Source organism: Scleropages formosus, chromosome 25 (assembly GCF_900964775.1).
Source record: "Scleropages formosus chromosome 25, fSclFor1.1, whole genome shotgun sequence".
Classification (NCBI taxonomy): domain Eukaryota; kingdom Metazoa; phylum Chordata; class Actinopteri; order Osteoglossiformes; family Osteoglossidae; genus Scleropages; species Scleropages formosus.
In genome coordinates, this window is record NC_041830.1 from 11021151 (window position 1) to 11047891 (window position 26741).

A 26741-nucleotide genomic window follows, 5' to 3' on the forward strand; every position below is an offset into this window, starting at 1 on the left:
TAAATGTATGTTTGTCAAATTATGTAAACATGCGCAAAGTTTTATGTGCCTTTTATTTGGGTTGTCTAAATAAAAGAAAATATAAAACATGGTCCGCTGCATCCGAGTGAGCGGTCTGCTTTTGTGCTCGGCCTGGGTCCGTTTCGGAGAAAATGCAGAGTTGTTGATCGCAGCCTCCAGCAAAGTGGAGGACTTACCTGCTCAGGTAAGAATGAAGGTGTCTTTTTGTCTAGCAACACAAAGACATTTGCAGAGGTAGTCTGGATTATGTACCTGTTGCATTACATTCAACAGGCTCCCCCTCTGCATATGGAACAAGTAACGTCTTATTTAGCGCGGGTATTTATTTATTAATTAAATGAGGGTTCTTCCAAAGTGACTCAATGTGAAGTTTGTACTGGTACTTGGCATGCTTTACTCATTTATATAACTGGGTAATTTTTACTGTATCAGTGTAGTTCAGTGTAAGCACCATGATCGAAGGTACTGCAGTTGAAGGTGGGATTCAAACCAAAGATCTTACATGGTGATGATGCTTAACCATTTTAAGGAGAAGATATAATTTTCTTAAGGTGTGGCTTTTACCAACTTCAAATTGCTGTAGTCCTCAGGTTTGAAATTTTTTTTTTTTTTGGAACATTAAATGGCATTTAAATATGATGTTCAAATGCATACATAGATTACGAGTTTGCACATGCCAGTAAAAGATTTGATGATTGGATTTTAACTTAGACACTATAGATCTGTACTGGCCTTAGTTCATGGTAAATCCCTGTATAGAATTTAAATACAAGTTATGAAATGCCCCAAACTTCTGGTGGTTGTATTGTGCATGTTCCACACGTTCTGTCCTCTTGTTTGGATCTTTAGTAATATGTCCTGGGGTTTACTTTTTTCTTGAACATATTGAGGACAAGCTTCCAACTAGGATGTAGACCAACTATTTTTCCCTGTGATGGTATTTTAATTGAGTAGTTATAATATTTAGCAGAGGGCTGGGAAACAATGACAAGCTGAGGAGCCTGTGGCCTTTGCAGGGCCTTGTTTCTTAAGTGCCGTCTCATTGTTGTTGAGCACATATACAGTCCATCCAAGATGTTCTGTCCTCCACTTGTTTCCTTGTGGTTGGAAGGGATGTGTGTATTGTCATTGTGATTGAGTCCTTGTTTCTTATCTGGGCCTAACAATGTAAACAATCAAAGTCAGTTGTTTAAAATGATCGACTTTCTGTTTTTTTTTTTTTTTTTTTTTTTTAATCATTTCACCATGTATTAATTCTTTTAATTGAACAAAGGAGTCCGATAAATACCGTAAGTCTTAATAATAAATTTAATTTGTATTACACGTCCTGGGTTTGGAATCTGCAGTCCCTTAATCATGAATCCAGGTCTTTATCCGGGATGCTGTCGAACAGCATGCCTACTGAGCCTTCCAAGGAAAAACACCTCCACTCTCTAGTGGTGAAGGTCTCTCCATGTAATAGATATTAGTTCACATGTATCCTGTGAGCTCTTATTAATACCACTTGTTAATTGGTCTGTATTTACTGTCATTTACGTATCTGTTCTGCTGTAGTGGTCTGGGTGGCAACATTTGATCCGAAACAACGATCTGAGACTGCATTTGAAAATTGTGCCAAGCTGGGTGAAAGATCCTGTGAGACGCAAGGCATTGTGGGAAACATGTACCCACGCTCTCAGTCATAGTCCAGTATTCTAGTCTGGCTTGCATATCCACCAGCTTCCCACTCTCCTGCCTCAAGTCGCTGCCTTTGTCATCCTTCAGCCAGTCTATACACACGGGATGTGTACTTACATCATGGTAAGTTTATCTTATAAAATCATAATTTTTTATTTTATATGTAAGGTAAGTAACCTTTTTATTTTAGTGTGTTGAAACAACTTTTCTTATTTTTGTCATCATCTATGGTTATTTGGGGGTGAACCTGGAATGATTTAGCAATGAAATGAGAAATTTAACTGCAATGAACCGATACCCCATCCAGGGTGTACACCTCCTAACATAGTGCCCAGTGATTCCAGTATAGACTCTGGAGCAGCCCTGATATGGATGAGCGAGCGGTTAATGAAAGTTAGTGGGTGAGAGTGATAAGTAATTTTATTATCTAGCGTCTTAAGTGTTTGGTCGGGCTTCAGGAGCGAATCAGGGCCAACTAACGGGGATAAGCATGTACATTTTGTGTTGTGCTGGTGGGTTCAGGGAAGGCAAGAAGTAGACAAGCGGGCTTCCCAGCGATTCCGCTCTGCTACTCATCCTCTTTTCCTTCATTCTTGTCTCCCCCCCACTCCCCCGCCCCATTGTTGGGCGCGTCGAGGCTGTCAGGCGTCCCGCTTCAGCGCTCGTACCGTCGCGTCTGCATTGTCTGACCCCCCCCCCGCCGGCATCCTGAGAACACGACACAATGAGCCATTGTGCGCCCCTGAAAGGAGCTGCTCAAATGAGCGCTCTTGTTTTTTGGGGGGGAATCCTCCCTTTTGGAAGCCATTGTTCTGTTGTTCTGCCACAGCAGCTTGCGGCTTTACAGTCCCCGCGAGCCTCTTTTGATAGTTTTTGTCTTGCCAGATGCGGAACGACTGTGACCCCGTACAGTGGCCCGGGTTACCAGTGCAGACCTCACCGTGTGGCGGCGGGTAGATTGCATACAGCAGTCCGTTTTAGTTCACTTGCTCAGAGCTTAGACATCCTTGTGTGTGTGCATGTATTCCAGAAGGTGGAGTGTTGATTAAGAAAAATTTGGATCTAGAGACTGCAGGTTTGACTCATAATTAAGACCTTTCTCTGTAAGTGCTTGATCAGGTGCCAAGTTTAAGTAGCTTCCTCAGAAATATTCATCTGTACGAATTGTCTTTTTGAATGCATCATGTAGTAACTGGCAGCAGCAGGTGATGTAGTGGTTTGAGCTGCTACCTTTGGACTAAAAGAATCCAGGATCAAATCCCACCTTCTGCTGTTGGTCCCCCGTTCAAGGTACTTACCCTAAAATTGCTCCATTTAAAAATAAAAAAACCTCACCCAGCTATATAAACGGGTAACTTCCGCTGAAGAAAGGTGACAGTAAATGAGTAAATGAATTAATCCAGGCATCACCGAGGGCAAACTCTCAGCATCTATGTTGTTGACAGCCAACAATCTGGTTTTCATCAATGTTGCCTCCTTGTAGTCCCTGCTCAGTGCAGGACTTGTTTCGTTGCCCTTCGGAAACCAAATACCCAAAGGAGCTCCATGTGTGTTTCACTCCACTGACACAGCAAAGTCTGTGATTGCGTTGACAGCGGTAAAATGTGAGGCTGACGCAAGATCTGATCATCCTGGTGAAGAACCAGGTGGGAAGGAGCAGCAACGATCTTCAGTTTACTGATGTCGCCACGGTAATAGCAGAGGATGAAGACCTTCCAGTCATAGTGGAAAAGGTCAATGGGGTTGTGATTAATGCTGAAGAAAAACTCAGGTCATCACAATTGGAACAGCAAAAAAAGAAAAAAAAAAAGTATTGATGCAAAGATAGAAGTTTCTGACCATTTTTTGTCTCCTAGTATCAGTAACAAGGGATTTAGGAGATACACAGAAGAGCAGAACTTGGCAGAGCTGCTACGAAAGGTCTGGAAAAAGTGTCAACGAGAACAAAGATTAGAATTGTTCAATCGATAGTAATTCCTATAACGTTGTATGGATGTGAAAGCTGTACATTGAAGCAGCGGAACAGGAGAAACATGGACTTTTTCCATCTGTGCTGCCGGAGGACAGTTCTAAAGGTCGTGGGGAGCTAGGAGGACAAGCGGATGGACTTTGGAGTCAATCAAGCCAGAACCCTCACTGGAAGCACAAACGAGGAGACTGAGGTTACCAGGCTTTGAACATGTCATGAGGAGAAAGGAATCGCTCAAAAAAAAAAAAAAAAAAAAAAAAAGAAGTTATTGGAAAAGCTGGAGGAAAAAGACGAGGGTGACCAGAGACCATGTGGATGGGCGATCACAGTGACAGTGGACACACCCCTTTCAACAGTAAGGACACAAGCGGACAGAACATTCGGAAGATACTCTATACACGCGGTCAATGAGGACCGAAATCAACTTTAAGGCGCTTAACAGCAGCAAGATTTTGTTGACCAGCATGAAGCAAAGGAGAATGTCAACAAAATACAGGCACTTATAAGACAATCTGCCCTCAGAGAATGGAGGCTTGTTCTAATATACAGCTGGCGGAGTAGTGTTAGAGCTACTGCCTTCGGACCCAAAGGTCACAGGGTCGAAAATTATGATAACTCTTTTAATATCTGTGCTCGGCTACAGTTATGTCCGTGACGTTACGGTGAGTGAAATCGAAGTGTCCGTCCAGGACAGACGCATAGCAGTGGGCTTCAGCAGAACATATTTCAACCACCCTTCTAAGCTGTCACATCATATTTACACATGACCGCGGAGCGCGATCGCCGCCACCTGCGGACATCTATCCGTTTTTAAAATAGGTCACAGCTAAACCCGTTTCCCGGTTCAGCATCGCTGGGGGTCAGCGGGGCTCCGCATTGCTGCTGCTGCTGCTGCTGCTGCTGCTTCTGCTCTTTCACGTGCTGCTCTTGCCATCTCAAAGGGGTTATAAATCACAAAACAGGGCATTTATTTTATTATGACCACTTCCCAGTTTTTTTTTTTTTTTTTTTTAAATGTTAGAACAATATCAAAGGCAAAGTAAAGCATTCTTATTTCTTAATTAAATATAGCACAAAAAACTTAAATGATGAACCTCGAGCACTTTTTACTAAAAATTAAAACAATGTTTTATGATTTGGATTTTCATTTTTTTTTTTACGATGTGGACTAAGGGTGAAATCAGGTGTGGAGTTATTTAATAATTTTTCATTTTAATAGTTAACAAATGAGCAGTTTCTCATTCTGCATGACATACGTCAGAGGCCCTTGAGGCACTGGATGAATTAGATATTTAACACAATTTTTGTGAATGTGAGAGACAATGAAACCATCTACTATTTGTTTCTCTGCAGAAAGAGCAAGGACATTTTAAAAATGACCTATTTAAATTTTGTTTTTTTTTTTTTTTTTTTTTTTTTTTTTTTTCCCCTCGAGATTTTTGCGATTATATTCACCGATCCCAGTTCTCCCAAAGGGATGGTGTATTCACCATACTTGATGAGTTTACTCTGTTATGCGTGCGGTAAAAACACTTTTACGTTTCTCAAATGATATTTTTCATGAAAGAACAAAAATGGTTTCCATTCATCTACCTTTTAAATGATTATATTAAATTTTGTTGTTACGGCAGTAAACAGTTGCAAACCTTAAAAAGTCCCAGTGATACCCCCCCCCCCCCCCCCCCCCCAACAAAGGCTGCAGTCACGACAGTTACACGGAGCGTCCAGCAGGTGGCGCTAAAGCACGATGTGTCCCAATTAGACTCGCTTCGCCGACTCTCGGCTGAGAAGAAAAGGTGTTTCTCGGGTTGTGCGCGTCATCGCCGCACTGTGTGCGTTTACCGAGAGTCCGTCGGGGGTGGGGGGAGCAGCCCCGCATTACTGCTCATTCAAAGCCCGGAAAGGCCACGTGTCCACCTGAGCATTTCTGCCGTAGGGGCCACGTGCCTCCAAGCTAACACGCAAATGTCAGTTTTGCACTAAAATTTGTCAACGGGAGCTGCCGAAACTGAAATTCTAATTTCGATGGTAAGTTAGTTGTTGCGTTGCTTGATTCTTCAGCTAATTCCCCAATCAATGTTCCGAGCGTGACGTCACACTCCTCGTACCCGCGGCTCCTTTCAACACCGCTCCCCCCCCTCCCCTCCCGCTCCAGTTCTTCATGACGCCATGCAGAAAGGCTGGACCAGGAGATGCAGCATCAGCGCTGGAGTGGGTGACGTCATCACACACGGAGTGACGTCACAAACAGTGTGGAAACACGTACAGCAGCATTAGTAGTATTAAGGATCAAGTATGATGACTGCTGCTGTTCGGCACACCGTTCTTTGTGTGTGTGCGCGCCAGCACACTTTGTGTGTGGCTGTACGATGACGTTGCACTGGGGAGGTAACTCCATTTCCCAGCATGCAACGCGCAGAGCGGCTCCTCCACCACCTGACGGAGAGCGAGCGGCTGTGCGAGAGGAGCCAGTGGGGGGGAAAGAGGGAGTCAGCGGCGGAGGAGCCGTACTCAGCATACCTCAGCATCACTGAGCATCTCTCTGCATCTCTCTGCATCGCTGAGGATCGCCGGGGCATCGCCCAGCATCACTCACTCAGCAGGTCTCAGCATCTCTGAGCATCATCTCCGACTGTCACTCAGCATCCCTGAGGATCTTCCCGTATTAGAGCATCTCTGAGCATCGCTCGGCATCACCGAGGATCTCTGAGAACCTTTCCGTTTTACAGAGCGCCTCTGAGCATCCCTGAGCACCGCTGATCGTCAGAGAGCGATGCCGTGCGACGTGCCCCAGGGCTGATCGCGCGCCACTCGGCCCCTTGCCCGCATCCCCCTGCTGCATGGGGGCTCTCTGACACGCACATCCGCGGCAGAACCCCCCCCACGCCCCACGTCACGCCGTGCCCGATGCCGAGGGATGGATCATAGCGCGTGCGGCGGCGACGGCGGCGCGATGGTGGAGAGCGACGAGCGCGCGGAGAGGGCGCCGGCCGCCGCGCTGCAGCAGTGCGCGCTCCTGCAGAACATGATCGACATCTCCATCTCCAGCCTGCAGGGTCTGCGGACCAAGTGTGCGGCGTCCAACGACCTCACGCAGCAGGAGATCCGCACGCTCGAGGTAAATCGTAATAATCATGATAAATAATAATAATAATAATAATAATAATAATAATAATAATGTAATGAAAAATGAAGGTGTCACAACAGCACTGTCCTACTCTGTCCAGTCTGTATGGCAAGTATTCACCGTCCCTTTTGCCAGCCTGTGTGTGTGTGTGTGCGTGCGGGGGTTCTGGGGGCATTGTGTTTTTCTGTGGGTGAAATAGTATGTGATCCATGCACCCCCCCCCCCCCAACACACACACCCCCCATACCCATACCCCCTAGTGCCACAGTTTGATGACACTGAGATGCCCATTTATTAATGGGGTCATATTTCATTCGTCTTATGCTGGCCCACATTACCTCAGACTCGGGCAGTGGGACAAGAACGCGGTGTGTGTGTGTGTGTGTGTGGTGCGCGTGTGGCGGAGGGGGCGAAACACCAGGCCAGCAGCACGAGGTTCTGCTCTTAGAGACGAAGAGCAGATGGTGAGGTACACGGTGCGTGAAGGCCCAGTCATCTTCACTTCCGCGTATTCCATCAAAGCGAAGAGCAAGGGCTCGTCATGCTGAGTTTACTGTACGTCTCTTCGTTTACTCTGGACAGTTGAATTCAATTTGAACGGTTATTTCACTTATGTTGCCTAATGAGATGGATGGAAAAAATAAGCAGGGGGTGGGTGGGGGTGGACTGGGAAACTCCCGGTACTAGCGGGACAGGCAGTGTACTTTCCAGGTGTACATGTGGTCAATCGTAGCAGGCAGCGAAGCCACGGGATATAATGTGATAGTGTAATGTAACAGTGATGCGGTATACTGTGTTACCGTAGTATAGTGCTCATGTAGTACACTCTTTTTTTTTAGAAGTATAATGCTGATGTGGTATAATGTGTTACTGTACTTTCATGGCGCTGTATACTATATTATTGTAGAATAGTGCTGATGTACTTTACTGTGTTATAGTGGTTTGGTGCTGATGGAGTGCACTGTGTTACCGTAGTACTCTGTTAATGTAGTTTAGTGTGGATGTAACTATATCGTGTCACCGTGCTGTTGTGGTGCTGTGGTACAGTGATGATGTGCTATACCGTGTTACTGTGCTATTGTAGTGATAGTGACGTTGTGTACTGTGTTATACTATTGTGGTGATGTAGTATACTTTGTTACTGTTGCATCATGGTGATACCGTATAATGCGTTACTACGGTATTGTGGTGATGTAATATAATGTGTTACTGTACTAAAATGATAATATCAGCCAGTGATGCTGCCTTGATGTGTAGCAGTAGATTAATCATAATCAATAAAGCGACGTATTGACTGTTCTCGCAGACTGTCAGGTCTCCTGTCCCTGCCTGTGCTTCACAGTCCAGCGTGTGACTCAACCAGCAGGCACTGGTTGACACAGTGTGTGTGTGTGTGTATTTCTGTTTATTATGTTTATTATTATTATTATTATTATTATTATTGTTATCATTTCAGCCCAGTTGAATTTACAATGAATCTTCGACCTTTGAATGTTCTAGAAGAAGTGACTTTCGGGAGTTCCCAGACCCTCGGAGGGGGTCCTTGGCCCAGTGCCCACCGGAGGCCTGGGGAGGGTGGCGGTTCTGCCTGGAAGTGGTCGCATGGACCAGTGAGGGACCGCAGTATCTCTGAGATGGCTGCTCTGTACCACACTTGGCCACCTTCTCTGCATGAGATTTATCGCAGTTTTTTCACCGGGTTTTTGGCAGTCAGTCATACATCTCGTCGCTGCATCTCCTTTGCTGATTTCCCGCAGTACTGACGGGTAAAAAATGTTGTTTTTTCCAGCCTTTACGTGTGCTCCTGTGCACATGCACGTGCGTATGCGTGTCCTTCCTCGTTCCCTGAGTGCGCAAATCCACCCCAGCGCCCGTAAATCAGTTTACAGGTGCTCTTGTTACGGAGCCTCCCGACCCAAATCTCCTCAGCTCCACTGAGCGTTTTTTTTCGTGTTGCGTCACAAAATAAATGGCCTTTTAACATAAACTGGCTTTAGCTGCATCAATATAGAAATGAGAGCTGGATACAGGCTAAATTAATCTCAAAATCCTTATTAATCTCTGTTACCTCAGAGAACAGCGGGTAAAAAAAAAAAGACACTTTGGGTTGCTGCTAAAGCGCAGTGTCCTTTCATTTCTGTGTTTACCTCGCAGCATGTAAACTTTACAGTTATATACTTGTACCTATTTATACAGCTAGATTATTCAGAACAGGCTAAATTCTTAATTTCACAGGTATGACAGCAGATCTGTCTCATACTTGATCCTAGAACCACGGAGGAGAAGCACAAGGCCAGTACCTTTAAGCTCCCAGATGTGCATGTTTATTACTATAGTAAAATGAGTTCGTATGAGGTGAATGGGGCTTTGAAACAGGAGAACGACGGAGATCCGCTGCATTAGGTAGAAACTTTATTTCTTGCTTCCTGCTCAATGTGGCCTCAGTGATTTCCCCTTTTTGTTTTTTAACGACGCAAGTAGTCAATGTTTGTTTACATTTATTCATTTAGCTGATGCTTTTCTCCAAAGGAACTTTAAAAGTTAAGCTACTTTATAATTTTTTACCCATTTATACAGCTGGGTAATTTTACTGGAGCGGTTTAGGATAAGTACCTTGCTTGAGGGTACTGCAGATGGAGGTGAGACTCGAACCTGCGACCTTTGGGTCCAAAGGCAGCAGCTCCGAACACTACGCTGCCAGCTGTCCCATGTTCACGTTTACTTTAAAATATAAAACAAAAACATAGTTGTTTAAAACTTCGATACAAAGAAAAACAAAACGTCTCACTGTTCCACTGAGATGTCAGTATGTATAAGATGATAATACTTAAGTACAATGAATGAAGGAACCAAGTGAAAATTCTGCAAACCGTTAAAGTGGGAACAAAAGGGAAAATAGAACTGTAAAATTGTCACTCCCATAGACCGATGTGTCCCAATAAGAGGACTACCATCCATTTAAAATGTGGACATTACTGTTACTCTCATAAAATCAAAACCAAAGTACAAAACAGTTCAACAAACTTTGAAACATAACGCCTAATGACATGTCAGATTGCCATTAACCTTTCTACATTTAATCTCCGGATTCTGGACTCTGGTCCCGTTTTCAATGGGTACCATGAATAATGCATTAGCATTTCCACACCCATCTCGTCAGTGATTGGTTGAGATTGGCAGTCGACTCCCCTGGGGAACCGGGCCTGCACCTCGTGGTAGGCAGCGCATTTCCAATTCTAGCAACGGGTCCATCTTGTATCGCTTGAACCTGCAGAGCATCTGGCTACCAGGAGAGTCACTACCTGGCTCTGAGGATAGATGTTCTTAAACAGAATTCGGAACAGCAGCATATCTCAAGCGACGGAGCATTTAGATCCATCTACGGTGGGTACGGAGGGCCGTGAGGATGGGGATCCAGGGAAATCCGAGTGGCAGCTGTCATCTTTAAAACCTGCTCTTGGCGATTACCAACAGACCCAACCGGCTCTGAGCACCACTTGAACCCCATACTCGACCCTCCAGGAAGAGGACTCGTAACGCCGTCATTAACCCCTCGTTAACGCCACTTGGGCACCGACGCGGGCGGAGATAATGGTTCTCCTGCCGTCCAACTGAAGTGCAGTCAGAGCAGGTGGAAGAGGTGGGCGTCAGTTTTCACACATTGAATCCCACTTGCATCAGGATTGTTGGCTCATCCCCTCTTTCTCCATCACTCCATCCTCTCTTTTTCTCTTATCAGAGCTTTTCAACTGAAAGCAACTTCTGTCCCTGGGATTTTACCCCATTGACATAACGGGAATTTATGCACCTCAAGGACACATCGCCTGTCCTTAAACGATTTCTCTGTGCCCCCTTATGAAACACAACTCCAGTCACTTGGCTCACTCCACATTTACACGATGGCTACATCTCTGGATGCTTAATGATGCTGCAGAAATTATGGGGTGTGTATTAACCCCCCCTCCCCGAGTGCTTATAGTTCTTTGCCCACGTGAGGGTCTTTCACACATGTCTGAGTGTTTGTGATTTTTTTCCTTCTTCCAGTCCTCTGACTGTGTGGTGTAAACACTGCCCTCACTTGAACGGGAAACACGGCGATCGTATGTCCGAAGGGCGAGAGAAAAATGACGAGCAGAACGTGGCCCTGTCTGTCTCGTTACTTTCACGGTCCTGCGTCTTCCTTTGCGAGCAGGTTGGGAGGCATGTTCGATGTAGAAGCATCTCCTGCAGCTGATCCACGCATTTGCGCGGTGCGTCTATATTTAGGACTTTTCTCCTCCCACGCATTTTCAGGACTGGTTGGTAAATATGGCCGTCATGTGGTTTAAGACAGCAGTCGGGAGGGAGGGGAAGAGCCGAGGATAGGAGAACAGTACCAAGTCCAGCTCATGCCTGTTGGCAATCATTGTAGGTGATGAGCTTGGCGTGAGGGTCTCACCGTAGCTCATACCATTCGTCTGGAGTGCCCGACGCAGAGTGGTGTACTGCGTAGAACCATGGTACATCTCGCATTGGTCCTCAACATCTTACAGCCTGGAGGAGGAGGAGGAGTGTGAAGGGTGGATGAAGTTGAGGGACCACCCTTCCTCACCATATAGACAGGGATCAAGGGAATCAAGGGAAGTCCTCCTGCTGATGGCTGCAGAAGAGCAGCTTAACGGGGGTTTGCGTTCACACGTTACCCATGGCAACGCCATCCTGCTTGTGGCCTTTACTCCTCCCTATTTACCTATATTTACTGCATCTGCTTGCTCGTTTTTTCTAGTTTAAAGAGAGCGTTTTTACACCCCCAGGGTGTCCTTGTAACTGTCGCAGCGAGATCTAGCACCGAAGATCCTTCTAGAAACCAATGCCCGACAGCAGGTGTGAGAGAACAAGTTGCAAATGGACTACACACCTGATCAGGTGAAGACACTTCTTCCCATAGAGGTTACAGAATGGACTCACAGTCCCATGAGAGGTCTGCTGTTGTACCTTTGAGAAAGGTATCTTTCGTGCAATGCGTAGTAAACATAGCCCAATTAATAGTGGAACCGAGCCTTTCCAGGAACACGTCCTTACCAGCAATGTGAGCTCGAGAGATTCCTGTCTACAAGCGCTCCATGCTGAAGTTCCCCTGGCTGAAGCAGCTGGTGGAGGGATCTAAGTTCCTATGAATATTCATGAACAACGAGGCTGCCGCTCGCCTGCTTGTCCTTGTAATCTCCCTTTGTATGTTCTTGTAAATCACTCCAGCGCGTTGAGTACGATCACAGCCGGCCTGCTCATGCATATTCACGAGTTCAGTGATTAGCTAAGAAAGTGTTTATTAGGAGAAGATGGCGTTGTTTTAGGGGGAAGCGCTGAGGCGGTAGTGTTACGGCTCTGCCAGCTGCCCCTAGATTTTGAGCAGAGCAACTGTGTGAGTCGCTTTATTTTTACATTCGGAAACAAAGGTCGGGGCACCAAATAAATACTGTTTTTAATAGGATTGTGTGGTTAGTGCGTATTGTATACCAGTATACATGGGGCAGCTAGTGGGATTCTGATTAGTGAAATTAAAGAGCCTTGGTTCTAATGCCACCCGTGTCTGTAGCACCCTTGATCAAGGTATTTACAATGAACTGATACAGTAAAAATTACCCAGCTGTTGACAAGGGTTAAAAAATTGTTTGCAGTATAGTGTACAAACCTAACACTAAGTCACCTTTGAAAAAGGAGTCAAATAAAGAGCAATAGTTAATGATAGGATAATAATAAATGACAGAGGGTGGCACTGATGTCTCGTAGCTCCTGGGATGTGACTGTGGACATGGGATCAAATCTGACTTAGTCTGTGTGGAGTTCACATGTTCCCCTTGTGTTTGTGTGGGGTTTTTCCAGGTGCTCTGGTTTCCTCTCACAGTCCAAAGATGTGGGTTTTAGGTGGACTGTTCACACTAGATTACCCTTTGTGTGTGTGTGTGATTGCCCTGTGATGCATAAGTATCCCTTCTGGGGTGTATTGTGTCGCATTCCCTCTGCTTCCAGGATAGGGTCTGGACCACAATGACCCTACACTAGATACTGGTTATTGACAATAGATAAAATTTACTTTCTTGATACTTTTGCCCTCTTTGGTGTTAGACACTTGTGTAACTTTGTACGTTTAATTATTTAATTTCAAACCTAGGGCATCATGGGAAAGCTGCAGGCTGCAAAGGCTGATGGTATAGTAGGAACATGTAGTGTGTGGTACCCTGGAGAAGGTTGCCATGGCAACGCTGGATCTGGTGTCTCTGACTCCTGCCTTCCCGCTCAGCTGCCAGCCCAGAGACTGCTGCATAACCAAAATGGGGGTTGTGGGTTGGAGGAAGTGGGTGTAGTTCCACACTGGTTCCCTGCAAGTCGTGAGCCAGCAGAGCAGAAGTGAGGGCATTCTGCCAGCGAGGAAGAATCTCCCGACCTCCAGTCTCCCTTACTTCTCCTCTCAGTGTCCTCTTCGGTTGAGCCTTTCTGAACAGAGGTCCGAAACAATCGTGTTCTACAAGGGGTTTGATTGAAGAGTGTCTGGATCTATGATCTATCCACAGCCCAGGAGTTTCCTCCCATTCTTTAGGGTATCAGTCACCTGTCCCACGCTTCGGAAAGAGGGCTGTGGGATCTCTGTGGACCAAATATCGGCTTTGCCGCCAAGGTCTGAAAAGGTCCCATCCGTGAAGTTTCCTGTACCATCTTACTGGTGAAGACCACAGTGGAGATACCTTCCATTCCACCCTAAGGCCCATTCCTTGTGTTTTTTCTGATGTTTTGAAATGTACTTGGGGAGCGCGGTGGCACAGCGGGTTTGGCTGGGTTCTGCTCTCTGGTGGGCCTGGGGTTCGAGTCCCACTTGGGGTGCCCTGCGATGGACCGGCATCCCGTCCTGGGTGTGTCCCCTCCCCCTCCAGCCTTACGCCCTGTGTTGCCAGGTTAGGCTTCGGTTTGCCGCGACCCTGCTTGGGACAAGCAGTTTCAGTCAGTGTGTGTTTGTGTGCGAAATATACTTGTGTCATTGTTTCATATGTAATTCTTTATATTCTGTTGTTTTTCCTTCTGTAAATTGTCAGAGAGAAGTGAATTAGTGGTTGAAAAGCAGTAAGACCCTTGGATATATGTGTCCAGTCACAACACAGAATCTTGCAAAGTGATCACCTGTTTGAAACTTTGTACAACATCGAGGCTGTTGTGGCACCTCCGGTTCGGTTCTGGAGCAAAACTAGTTCATCACCAGACCTTCAATACATTCTTCCGCCACATTGTGCTTGGCAACAGTGTTTGGATGGGTGGATGGATGGATGGATGGATGGATGGATGGATGGGTGGATGGGTGGGTGGATGGATATAAACAAACAGGGATTGACAAGTCCATATATGCATGTTCTTAAACTTGTTAAAACTACTAGAGAGGTTTACATTTGACCTAGTTTGGCCTAACCTCATTTAACTATAATCAATCTAATTAAATTCTAATTGTAATCTAATATTACTGTAAACATCACTGGATACTATGTAATGTTGCTTGAACTTTCCTGCTTCTTGTTTTAAAAAATGAAGTGAAATTCTTCACTACACACTCTTGCCAATGTCAGTGGTAATATATTTAACTTGAATTTGAACTTGAACTTGGTTATATATTTAACTTGAAAAGTAACACGCTATCACTCATAAATGGACCGTTTGGCTGTAGCTAAATAAAAATATTAGGATATTTACAAATTGTTTTGTAAGCAACAACTCTGCATTGCCTTCACTTTCATTATTGGTGTTCTGCAAGGCTCTATTATTGGGCCTATTATTTTCCCCCAATTTCCACTTGTACATCACTCAAAACCCTGTTTTGCCAAATGACGGGGACCTAGGCATTATAAGAAAGCCCCCGTGCTTGTGTGTGTTCTACAGCTGTGTCTGAAGGACAGCAGATGGCTAAGTGCAATGCCTGGGTGGGAATTCTCAGAGGAAGTACAGACCTGCAAAATTGCTCTTCATTGTGGTGAAGAGCAAAATTCATGCTTCATCTAATTTTTACCTATTTTTTCCATCAACAATCCCTACAGTGTTTGAACACCACCAGTAGATTATCTCCAGCGACTTGCTGTGCGTGTGTGTGTGTGTGGGGCAACAGGGTGTTTTAGGCATGACTTCCTAAACTTTCTTTGCTTCTGTAGATAGTGTGAATGTGCTACATTGAGGCAGGGGCCAGGACTGTTCCCAACTTCACGATTTCATAGCATCCTCTGGGGCCAAAGTGAAAAGTGACTTTGGTGAGTTCTCTGCTACTTAGAGGAAGCAGAGAAGGCCTGGGTGAGAGAAGTCGTCCTGCGTCGGTGGAATCGCAGGGATCCCACCGTGCTTTTCTTTAAACCAGGTCTCTGCTCTCTGTTTAGTCTGGGAACCCTTTGACATCCCACTCCTCAGTCATCCAAAGCGCCATGAGGACTTTGGTTCCTAATCCTTTTGTACAGCTGATGGATGCAGCTGGGTTCAGCAGCAGCATGAGCAGCGATGCTCCGCATTGGAAGACAAATGCTCGGGAATCAGGGGCTTGGTCCCGGGATCTGAGAGGCGGTCCGCTGGCCGCGTTGTGAACTCTGTGATGTCACACCACCGTGCCAGCAGCGGACGGCAGCTTTCCGATGACACTTAGTTGCCATGCCAACGCCCCAGACGCCCCCATGAGAAGGCATGCTCGCTGTTCTGTTCCATATAACGGCTATTTATATCTACGTGATGGCCGTAAGGGAAAAGCAGAGAAGAATTCCACTCTGTTTGTGACGGTCTCTGCTTGGATCTCGACCGAGACACGTGACACACTCTGCGTTGTTGGCCTTTCTGTGCGTATGGAGAGGGGATGATAGCTTTGTGCTTCTTTGTCTTCAGCTCTTAGTCTTAGTGCGCAATTGTGGATAGTTGAAGATAGAGTATTAACTTGGATTTTTGTGAGTGTGCGTGCACGTGAATATGTGTGTGTGCTTGTTGGAGCCCGAGAAGCACTGGGAAGTTGCTTTCACCGTGGCAAAAATAGCATCTCTAATTTCATGGCCGTTTTGGACACGAGCTTCTCCCCTGACACTGGCCAGCAGGCTGTGTGCGTGTGTGCGTTGTGTGTATCTTTCAGCGTCTGCGGGTTTGTATTGTGTGCATTGTGTGTGTGTTTGTGACGGCCCTGAATCGTATTCGTTTCCTCGCAGTAAGCAGTCCCACCTCCGCCCCTTGCAGGTGAAGCTGCTGAAGTACATCTGCAAGCAGCTGCAGTGGAAGCGTGTCGTGCCGGAGGGGGAGAGGTCGCTGGCCCTTGAGGAGTATCCCCGCCTCGCGGACTGGCTGCGCACTGTCAACCTGCGGCCGGAACTCATCCAGGTTCCGTGTGTGTGTGTGTGCGTGTGTGTGTGTGTGTTGCTGTTGCTGTTGCTTCCAAATGCATGTTCATTTGACAGTTTACTATCGTGGGATCACCTCTTAAGACCAGCTTCAAAAACTAGGGGGAGGTGGAGCTCTGGGGCATCGACAGCATGTCCATGTTTAGAAATAGAAAGTAAAAGTGTTAGGTCTTTAAGAACTGGAATTGGCAAATATTTTTTTAAAGGAAAAAGACTTAACAGCCGGAACTGTAGTTTTGTAATGTGGAAACCCAAGAAAATGTAACTTTGATCAATTGATTCTAAGTATATCCATGTTGCCATGATTCCAAGAATATCCATGTTGGATCCATAGAGAACATTACATCTTCACTTGAAAAACCCACAAAAATCGTGATTATGTGGGTGTGTGGAGGAGGTTTTCTTGTCTCTTTCTGTCGCTCTCTCACACACACACACACACACACACACACACACACACACACACACACACACACACAGAGTCTGTCTTTAATCTCATTGCTTTGTTTTCATTCTGTATTGCACTGGGGCAAGCGCGCTGTCAGTCTCCCTTTTGACCCGGACCACATGCAAAACTGGGACAGGAGAGGATAAAGAGCCCTGATACAGCAGGCAAAAATATCGTCTGCGTATCTGTGTGGGCCGCCACATGTCTACTTGTGTATGCTCGCACTGCCTCATCGAATTCCTCACCCCATCAAGGCTCTTTATCCCTCCAGGCCGTGCCAGCACACCTGTCTCTGGATGGCCTGCTCCAGATGGCTGCCCCTCAGGTGCACCAGATGATGGGGAGTCTGGGTGCCAGTGGGGAGGAGTGCTCCCGGCTGGCCACCGCCCTGTCCTGTCTGAGGAGCGCTGCCGAATCAGGTGGGAGTTAAGCGTGCAATGGTTTCCTGTTACAGGGAATTTCTGCTTGCTGTGTACTTTCATCCAGACTCATTTGCAAATTATTTAAGGTATTTAAATTTTCCCCGTTTATACATGGATTTTTCCCTGTATCAAAATATCCAGAGGGCCGTCCCGAAAGAAGAGCCTGTCAAAAGCTGTTGGTGAACTGTTGCTGTAACTCCTCATCTGTCTTCTAGGGGGTGAGCTGAGAGAGGATGGAACATCTTGGATGTCAGAGCCTATAAGACGAGACAGTGGCTCATCCATCCCCCCTTTGGACCAGCTGAGCTTCCCAGGGGTGCCTCTGCGGCCGCATAGTCCTTCCCCTTTGGCCCGTTCTACCCCCTTCAGTCCTGACGGCTTCTCAGAGCCCTTTCCCCCTAGCTGTGCCTTGCCATGCCACTCCTCAACGCCCCCCGTGTCCCCAGCCACAAGGAGAAAGCCTCGCCTGAAGCCCCCTTGCACTCCTCCACCTCCCTCTCGGAAGGTTGTGCAACCCCTCCCCAACATCACCCTCACCCGCAGCCGGAGTCACGAATCACAGCTCGGCAATCGCATTGATGAGCCGACTGCTGGAAGGTGTGTGTCCGATAGAGTCGGTGTTTGAGTAGGGCATTGGGGTAGGGTTAGGGTTAGTTGATATTGGGTTAGTAAGGGAGATGGGTAGGTATGGGGTTCGGGTTAGGTGTGTGGTTGGTCTGTAGGAGGCACGTTTTGTACAAATCTGTAGGAAACTCAGAAATCCTATCCTCCCACATGCTGCCATCTATGTGAGGGACTTCAACATCCATCATCCTGACTTTCATCTTTAAGAATCTGTAGGGTAAAGTAAAAGATTAAATGCTCTCTTTGAAGGGAATGTTGGAGGGAGAGTACAGAATCGAAGTATTCTCACCTTGAAGAGGTGTGTAGTAGTTTGAGAGCAGAGTTGTACAAGTAGGTACGAAGTGGAGCACAGGATCAAATCCTGTCATCTTGTAGGGTCTGTATGAGGTGAAGGATGAAGGGACGTCATCTTTCAGGGTTTGTAAGAGGAGTAGATGATGAAGGGTCGTCATGTCGTCTCCCAAAGGTTTGTGAAGAAGAACAATCTGCTTTAATCTTGCATGGTCTCTATGAGGTAAAGAATGAAGACCTCTCATCTTGCAGGGCTTGTAGGAGGAATAGACGATGAACGGTTCTCATGTTGTCTCCCAAAGGTCTGGAAAGAAAAACAAGTTGCTGATGAATGTACAGGTTAATGGCGGACTTGCCGGTGGTAATGGGTACGAAGACTCCATGTCCCGTTCTCCGCTTCTTCCAGGCCGTGGCCCCCACAACTTTTCAGAGGAGCCCAACAGCCTGAAGAGTTAGTCCTCAGTGTCTACATACCTTGGATCCAAATGCATTTGTCGAACGAAGGCAAATGACCGTGGTTTCACGTTGGTGTTTAACCCTCACTTTTCCTCTGGATCTCCTTGTCTCTAGATAGCATCCCGGGCCGGCGAAGCTCTCCTCAGACTGTCCAACGAGACATTGGCTTGTCCGTCACTCACAGGTGGGCTACATTGATGTCCCTTCTCTCTCATACACACACATCCACCTCACTTACTCAGGCTTCCTCAACAGAGGGCATAGCGATTCCCATAAAGGCTGCAGGGTATTTCATTGTTTTCATATGAATTGTGTTGCTGCTGTTGTCCTTTGCAGGTTCTCTACTAAGTCTTGGCTCTCGCAGACCTGTCAGGTGTGCCAGAAGAACATGATGTTTGGTGTCAAGTGCAAACACTGCAGGTAGATGGGGAGGACTTTCACGAAACATGTGCCATGCGAGTCGAGCTTCTCCAGTGCTCTTTATGTACTGTTGTGTCCCTCCCTCCCAGGTTAAAGTGCCACAACAAATGCACCAAAGAGGCACCCTCCTGCAGAATATCTTTTCTCCCAAGTAAGTTTGTGTGTGTCTGTGCGGAAATTCTAGTCATTTTTTATTTCACTGTTCCTCATACCGCAGTAATTCAGTGAAAGTGCTGCAAGTGGCACCCCTCAGCAACAAGTGAGTCCAGGGTTGCTCCACCCCTTTTTCGTAGTTGCAAAAATCCGGAGGACGGAGTCGGTGCCGTCGGACATCAACAACCCAGTAGAGCGCCCAGCGGAGGCCCCACAATTCGGTACCCTGCCCAAGGCCATCAACAAAAAGGTGTGATGCTGCACAGTGTGAAGGTCTCCTTTGGCATTAAACCATGTTTACAGTATTAAGTTTCAGTGTACATTGAGTACTAACCCTAACCCTAACGCAATCCCTAACTTCTAATGCAAACCTCTAACCCTAACCCAAACTCCTCTAACACTAACTCTAACCTAATCTCTAACTTCTAATTCGAATTTCTAACCCTAATCCAAACCCCTCTAACCCCAACCGTAACCCAATCTCTAACTTCTAACCCCTGTCCTAATCCTAACCCCAAACCCCTCTCGTCTCTTCCAGGAGCCGCCACCGGTGCTGAACCCGTTGGACTCCAGCAGTAACCCCTCCTCCACCACCTCTTCCACCCCCTCGTCACCTGCACCCTTCCTGCACAGCAATCCGCCCAGTGCTACACCTCCTCCCAACCCTTCCCCGAAAGGTCACCGTGACAACCGCTTCAACTTTCCAGGTGAGCTTCTGGGAAGCACACGTGTGCACAGGTTTACGTGTTTTGTTACATGGCGACCGTCACTGAGCTTGAACGCATGCAGTGAGTGACCTCTGGTGTGTAACCTGGCAACGGTTCAAACTTGTAGTTTCCTACGTGCAAATTAATGGATTTTATTTCCAAAGATGCTGTCTTGGAACTCTGCTGAACAGCGGCAGAACTGTGAGACACATTAAAATTTATTTTCTCCTTCCTGCTCAACTGAAGCTGTCTTCTTCTCTTCTTCATTTTTAACCCTTTGCATGCCAGCTGCCTGCTACTTTCAGCACAGACAGCAGTTTATCTTTCCTGGTGAGTTTACATCCTTCCTTGATCAGTGTACCACCCACCCAAGCTCCACCCTGTGTGTTGATCCCTGCTTCCATCATCTGATGGCATTGACGTAATATGATTAGATTGAACTTTTTCATAATTTTACTGATGAGAAATTCCTATCTTGACCCTCTGCTTTCATTTCCTGCGTGAGTTGAGTGGTGTGTTTCTTGCTCCCTGGAGGATTGTGTTGGAACTGGCTCTGCACCTTTCTTAAAGTTCACTTTAAGGAACAAATATTTAAATACACGGTGGCACAGAGAGTAGCGCTTCTGTCTCACAGTGTCTGGGTGGTGCGAGAGGACATGGATTCGATCCCCACTCAGCCCATGTGGAGTTTACATGTTCTCCCCATGTCTAGGGGGTTTCCTCCAGGTGTTCTGGTTTCCTCCCACAGTCCAAAGATTTGCTGTTCAGGTTCCCCCATAGTGTGTGAGTGACAGAGAGAGTGTATTCCACTTATGTATGTATGGATGAGTGACCCAGTGTAAGTAGTGTATCTAGCAGTGTAAATGACCTTGGTGAATAAGGTGTGTGTGGGCTCATAACACTACATAGTGTTCATTGGATGTTGCTTTGGAAAAAAGCGTCTGCTAAGTGAATAAATGTAAATACTTACCGATCGGGTTGTTTTCATGTGGCAGAACACTAAAATGTGATTTCCTCAAGCCGGTTAAAATATATACGGGTAGTCATCAACTTACAACAGGATTCCATTTCAACAATCTCATTGTAAATCATAAATTTCCTTATACTGTATTACCGGTTGGGGGGCGCGGTGGCGCAGTGGGTTGGACCGGGTTCTGCTCTCCAGTGGGTCTGGGGTTCGATTCCCGCTTGGGGTGCCTTGCGGCGGACTGGCGTCCCGTCCTGGGTGTGTCCCCTCCCCTTCCAGCGTTACGCCCTGTGTTGCCGGGTAGGCTCCGGTTCCCCGCGACCCCGTATGGGACAAGCAGTTCAGAAAGTGTGTGTGTGTGTGTGTGTGTGTGTGTGTGTGTGTGTGTGTGTATTACCGGTATGTTTCATTTAGCTGACATTTTTTCCAAAGCAACTTACAATTTTTTATCCATTTATACAGCTGGGTAATTTTTCTTTTTTTTACTAGACCAATTTTAGGGTAAGTACCATGCTCGAGGGTACAACAGCTGGAGGTGGTAATCGAACCTGTGACCTAAACAATTAACATGCATGAATGCTATGTTGTATAAAAGGGTTTTGTCAAATGTCTTCCCAATTTCACACATCATTCATATTAAAATAATGCTTATATGGAATCATAATATAAATACTATACAGTGTTTTGTTTTCGTGCTGCACTATTATTTTCACTTTTATTTCTAAATGTGTTGCCTTCCGCTTCCAGTGCACTCACTTTTCACCTGCTAGCCGTTTAAAACAAAAAGTAACTTCAAAGGATTCACAAACAAAGAGTTTTGTGAACAAAACCCAAACGCTTACTGAGACCGAAAACACGACAGATGTGCAGTCATCTGATGTTATCATACAGTATGCGAATCAGTCATCATTAGACATTGTGCTCAGACATTGGAACTCAAAAACAATATGATACAATTAATAGGTCGGCCGTCGTAAGTCTGGATCTTTATACTCATATACATCAAAGGCTGCCTGTAGTAGTAGGTGATGTTTCATTAACTATACTGCATACCCATGTGGTTTTGTCATTGCTACTACATTGTCCGAACCGCTTGAGCCTAACCCGGCAACTCAGGGTGTAAGGCGGGAGGGGGAGAGGACACACCCAGGATGGGATGTCAGTCCGTCACAAGGCGCCCCGAAGCGGGATTCGAACCACAGACCCACTGGAGAGCAGGACCCGGTCCAACCCACTGTGCCACCACACCCCCCCATTGCTACTAATTTTGCCATAATTTAACAGAGAAAGCAACTGTGTTTTGCTCCAGCATTCTGCTGTTTTTTTTCCTTTCCCGCTCCTTGCAGACCCCCCCAGTGGCGCCACTCTCCGTCCCGAGGGAACTCACCACCAGCCAGAGTAAGCCCCGCGCCCTGCCCCCGTCGATCGCACCTTTCACATATGACCCAGAGTGCACGGCTGAGGTCAGCGCCCTGTTAATCCCATCTCTGTTCCTGCAGCAGGGCCGACCCACCGTCGGACGACCCCAAATTGCCACTGGCGACGGAGGAGGAAGTTGATGAGGTAAGTTTTGTAGCAGCCTGGTGGTCCGTGACAGACACCTGGGACCAGAAATATGAGGGCTTATATCCAGGTGGTAGAAAAACATTCATCTCCTGTGGAAATCCAGGACCCAGCTTTGTAAATGGGGCAAAAAAATCATGACGCCAGGATCAGTTATGATGCTGTGCTTGCTCTGTCCTAGGAGGAGGAGATGGATGAGGGCGAGGAGGGGCTGCGGGAGGACTATGACCCAGAGGAGGTGACAGAAGACCAGGATGGGGAAGGATTGTCCGTGAGAGTAGGGGGCTCAGATGGGGAAGGCAATCAAGATGAGCTGGAGGAGCTGCCCAGCTCACAGGGTGGGACTGGGGGAACCACCTGGAAGGGGCCCATCTCGCGCAAACCTAGCCAGACCAGTGTGTACCTCCAAGAGTGGGACATCCCGTTTGAGCAACTGGACTTGGGCGAGCTCATTGGCAAGGGCCGCTGGGGCCGCGTGCACCGGGGCCGCTGGCACGGGGAGGTGGCCATCCGGCTGCTCGAGATTGATGGCAACAACCAGGACCACCTGAAACTCTTCAAGAAGGAGGTGATGAACTACCGGCAGACACGGCACGAGAACGTTGTGTTGTTCATGGGCGCCTGCATGGCTCCGCCTCATCTGGCCATCATTACCAGGTGAGTCCGACCCAGGAAATTCACAGTGTGCTGCTAAGTACCCTACATACCATAGAACCTCTTACTTTGCTGTCCTGCATTTGATGGACTCAGGTTTGAATCCCAACTCCTGCTGAAGTACCCTAGATCGAGGTACTTACCCTGATCTGATACAGTAGAAGTTACCCTGATGAATAGGTTGCAATGGGTAAATAAGTGGAAAAAGCATTGTAAGTCACTACAGAAAAGCATCAGAGAAATAATAAGTAATGTTTAATTACTGATAATAAAGACAGGACTCAGAGGTGATTGAATCAGATGTACTTCCTCCCTTCAGTTTCTGCAAAGGACGAACACTGTACTCTGTTGTGAGAGACACCAAAAACCCGCTGGATATCAACAAGACCAGGCAAATCGCTCAGGAAATTGTCAAGGTAACGGTCAGCAACGCCTGAGGGCATAGCGATACCACGGTGATGCATACCCTAACCAGGCCCTGCCCCTTCTCTCTGCAGGGAATGGGCTATCTTCATGCCAAGGGCATTGTTCACAAGGACCTGAAGTCCAAGAACGTGTTCCATGACACCAACAAGGTGGTTATCACTGACTTTGGTCTCTTTGGGATCTCTGGGGTGGTCCAGGAGGGCAGGTGAGTACACAGGTAGTCCTGCTCCAGTGATGCTACAGTGTTGCCCTAGCAACTCCCCTGCAACGGCTCACCAATTCCTCCATTCTGTCCTCTTCCTTGCAGGCGGGACAATGAACTGAGGCTACCTCGCGGGTGGATCTGCTACTTGGCCCCTGAGATTGTGCGTAGGATGCGGCCCGGGACCACGGAGGACCGCCTGCCCTTCTCCAGCGCTGCTGATGTCTATGCATTCGGGTAGGGCATGGGCTCAACCTGCGTGTGGCTTGTATCTGTTTACGGACCGTATCTCGCTTGCTTGGAGGTGGTTGGGATGGGGCGATCCGTGAAGAAATCTTACTCTTTGGCCCCTGAAGAGCTCACGGGGGCCTTAGTCACACTTTACGCTGGGAGTCATTGTTTATCTGATAGGTGAGGTCTGATTTTCCCTGGGGTCTCTTCTTCTTCTTGTCCCCTACCCTGTCCAGAACCATCTGGTACGAAATGCAGGTGCGAGACTGGCCCATGACGTCTCAGCCCGTGGAGGCCACCATTTGGCAGGTGGGCAGCGGAGAGGGCATTAGGAAGCTGCTGATGGAGCTCAATCTGGGCAAGGAGGTTATGGTGAGTGAGGCAGTCAGAAGGTTGCAGTCCAACACCGTTGGTCCAAGTATGATCTATACAGGTGTATTTTCCTGGATTCTGGGGGCCTGGTGACCCTGTGTGTTCCTCTGCCAACCTCCAGGAGATTCTCTCAGCTTGCTGGTCCTATGAGCTCCGAGATCGACCGAGCTTCCTTCAGCTGGCTGACATGCTTGAGAAGCTTCCCAAACTGAGCCGCCGACTCTCACACCCCGGTCACTTCTGGAAGTCTGCAGAGTGCGTATCATGGTGCAGAGCGACGGGCGGGGCGTCAGGTGGACAGCGCTGGGGAGGCTCTGTGGAAATAGGGGTTGCTTTGAGGACTTATATGGACAAGTCATAAAAGGCAAAAAGTGCTTTATAAGGTTGCGAGACAACAATCAGTTGGTGACAGATTGGACATAAATACTATGTTTCTATTTCTATCCGTTTATCTATGTATCTGTCTGTCTGTCTATTTTTTTAAATTATCTATTCATTTAGTAGCTTCCGGTTAATTAATGTATTTATATTTATTTGGGGTGGGGGGCACAGTGGCGCAGCGGGCTTGGCCCGGGGCCTGCTCTCTGGCAGGTCTGGGGTTCGAGTCCTGCTTGGGGTGCCTTGCGATGCGCTGGCATCCCATCCTGGGTGTGTCCCCTCCCCCCCAGCCTTGTGCCCTGTGTTGGCGGGTTGGGCTCCGGCTCGCTGTGACCTTCCTTGGGACAGGCGATTTCAAACAGTGTGTGTGTGTATTTATATGTTTATTTAGTTATCGATGAGTAGAGGATTGTTTTAGATCAAATGGGGTTATGAAGTAGCTATAATTTCTCTCTGTTTGAGTCACCTTGCTTCATCCCCTGTAAAATCTCGGAAGAAGTAAAACTAAACATACAAAAGCAGGGACAAAGCAGACGAATAAGACAGGTTGATAATCAACTGATCTGAAACAAGCCATGCAGTAGATGAGGAGAGGAAAACAAAAAAAACTCCCAGGCCAAGGAATTGGGAGAAAATTAAACCTTTCCTGGGGGTCCGAGTCCCAGCGAGCACCCACGTCTATTAAGACTGTGGTGGAATCATGTGTTGAACATCATTGAGGATTTATGATGCTCTTATTTACACCTCAGCAATGCGGTGTGTGATGTTTCTCCTTGTTGTATGTCTCTGTCAACTTTGGCAGCCCCACTCCCACAGCATAACCTCAATTCTTCCTCTCTTTTCTCTCCTTTCCCTCTTCCTCCGCCTCCTATTTTGTCTTCTTACAGGTTGTAGCCATCAGCAAAAAAGTCGTCCCTGCTGCCACCGGCACCTGAGACTGGGGGCTCTGTGCCTGCTTCCAAAATCTGTGGCACATGCTCACATTTACACCTGTTTGCGCACCTCTTCACACCCCTGTTCACAGCCACCCCGTACAGCACCCTGACGCTGGTTCTGGAACCTTCCTGCTCTCTATAATTTTGACATCAATGGGGGCAACTGGATACTTTGGTTTAACTCTTTATTTCTTTTTTTTGCACTGCTATCAACACAGCTTTTGTAAATGTGATTCCTTATTTATATTTATGCACTTTATTTAAATTTTTAAAATTTGATTTTTATTGTTCTGGTGGTATTTGTCTTGGGTCTGGGGCTTTGCCCACACTCCCAATCTTGGTCTTAGTTGGATGAGTTAACAGTCGTTCCTTCCTTCCCCAGAATATGTTGACCTGCTGCACTTTGCAATGTGGAACTACAGAAAAAAAAAATCCCTTTTCATTTTTTTATTTGATTCTCAATGAATGAGATTCAGTTAATAAATGATCGCAGGAGAAATACGTTGACTATTTATGAAGGATTTGGGTTGTTGCATTGTCGGAAAGTTAGACGAAAAGAACCGAAAGAAGAAAAGCAGAGATGCCTTTTTGCTATTCTGTGTTGTGGGAATCGTGCAGTTGTGTGTATGTTATAATATTTATAATGATGTTGATTATGAGACACTTTCATCCAAAGTCCCTGTAAGTCCCTGTCTCTTGGTCTCAAGTTCGTTCTTTCTCTACCAATGCAACTCCAGTTCTGTACCTCATCAAGGGTACAACAGAAGGGCCTCTCCAGAGACTGTAAATGATAATGTCCTGGGCTCAATGACGATTCCTTAGGCATTTGTACAGTGGTAGGGGCACAGGAATCGAAAGACAGAATGGCACCACACATACATTCTTATCTCATTAAAAAGTCAAGGCAAAAAGAATACATTGACTTAGTAATACAGCATTGAATAACCTTAGACCTGTTACCTCCTTTGCATTTGTGTGTGTGTGTGTGTGTGTGTGTGTGTTTTGGTTGTCACCGCTGGTATGTTTGAGTGGTGGTGTGTTTCTGTGAGTGTGTATACATGTAGATTTGTGTGTTTTGTGTATGTGGTCATTCTTGTGTCTGAATGTTTGTGTGTGTGTGTGTGTGTGTGTGTGTGTGTGTGTGTGTGTGTGTGTGTGTGTGTGTGTTTGCGCAATGTTCTGTGTCTGGCAGATTTGGATCAGACTGGATTTGCTGTGTGAAAAAAGACAGGCTGTAAATGAGGCAATTAAAATATCAGCATTATGTCTAGATCTGGAAGTATAAATAAGGTTGCAAATAATGTACAGCAAACACAATTCT

At 46.8% G+C, this 26741-nt stretch overlaps 1 protein-coding gene across 2 annotated transcripts; it reads left to right on the forward strand.

Annotated features, from left to right (window-relative positions):
* Window positions 1-6097: 6097 nt before the first annotated feature.
* Window positions 6098-26457, forward strand: LOC108921369 (kinase suppressor of Ras 1-like). Of its 2 annotated transcripts, XM_029249016.1 has the most exons (21): window positions 6098-6270; window positions 6397-6785; window positions 16011-16151; window positions 16891-17038; window positions 17257-17638; window positions 18259-18407; window positions 18527-18596; window positions 18749-18832; window positions 18922-18983; window positions 19126-19235; window positions 19524-19692; window positions 19981-20022; window positions 22006-22057; window positions 22159-22222; window positions 22404-22879; window positions 23196-23292; window positions 23374-23507; window positions 23610-23741; window positions 23972-24107; window positions 24229-24362; window positions 25373-26457. In XM_029249016.1, the coding sequence occupies exons 2-21, from the start codon at window positions 6585-6587 to the stop codon at window positions 25377-25379; spliced, it is 2790 nt and encodes a 929-aa protein (XP_029104849.1). In that variant the 5' UTR covers window positions 6098-6270; window positions 6397-6584; the 3' UTR covers window positions 25380-26457. The 2 variants fall into 2 exon arrangements, with proteins under 2 accessions (XP_029104849.1, XP_029104850.1); XM_029249017.1 differs by having other exon boundaries at window positions 6098-6785; window positions 22162-22222.
* Window positions 26458-26741: the final 284 nt, after the last annotated feature.

Coding starts and splice junctions, on each gene's coding strand:
- LOC108921369 (XM_029249016.1), top strand. CDS start 6,585: ATGGATCATAGCGCGTGCGGCGGCGACGGCGGCGCGATGGTGGAGAGC. Junction 6,786..16,010: donor AGGAGATCCGCACGCTCGAG/GTAAATCGTAAT, acceptor CGCCCCTTGCAG/GTGAAGCTGCTGAAGTACAT. Junction 20,023..22,005: donor ACAGCAGTTTATCTTTCCTG/GTGAGTTTACAT, acceptor CGCTCCTTGCAG/ACCCCCCCAGTGGCGCCACT.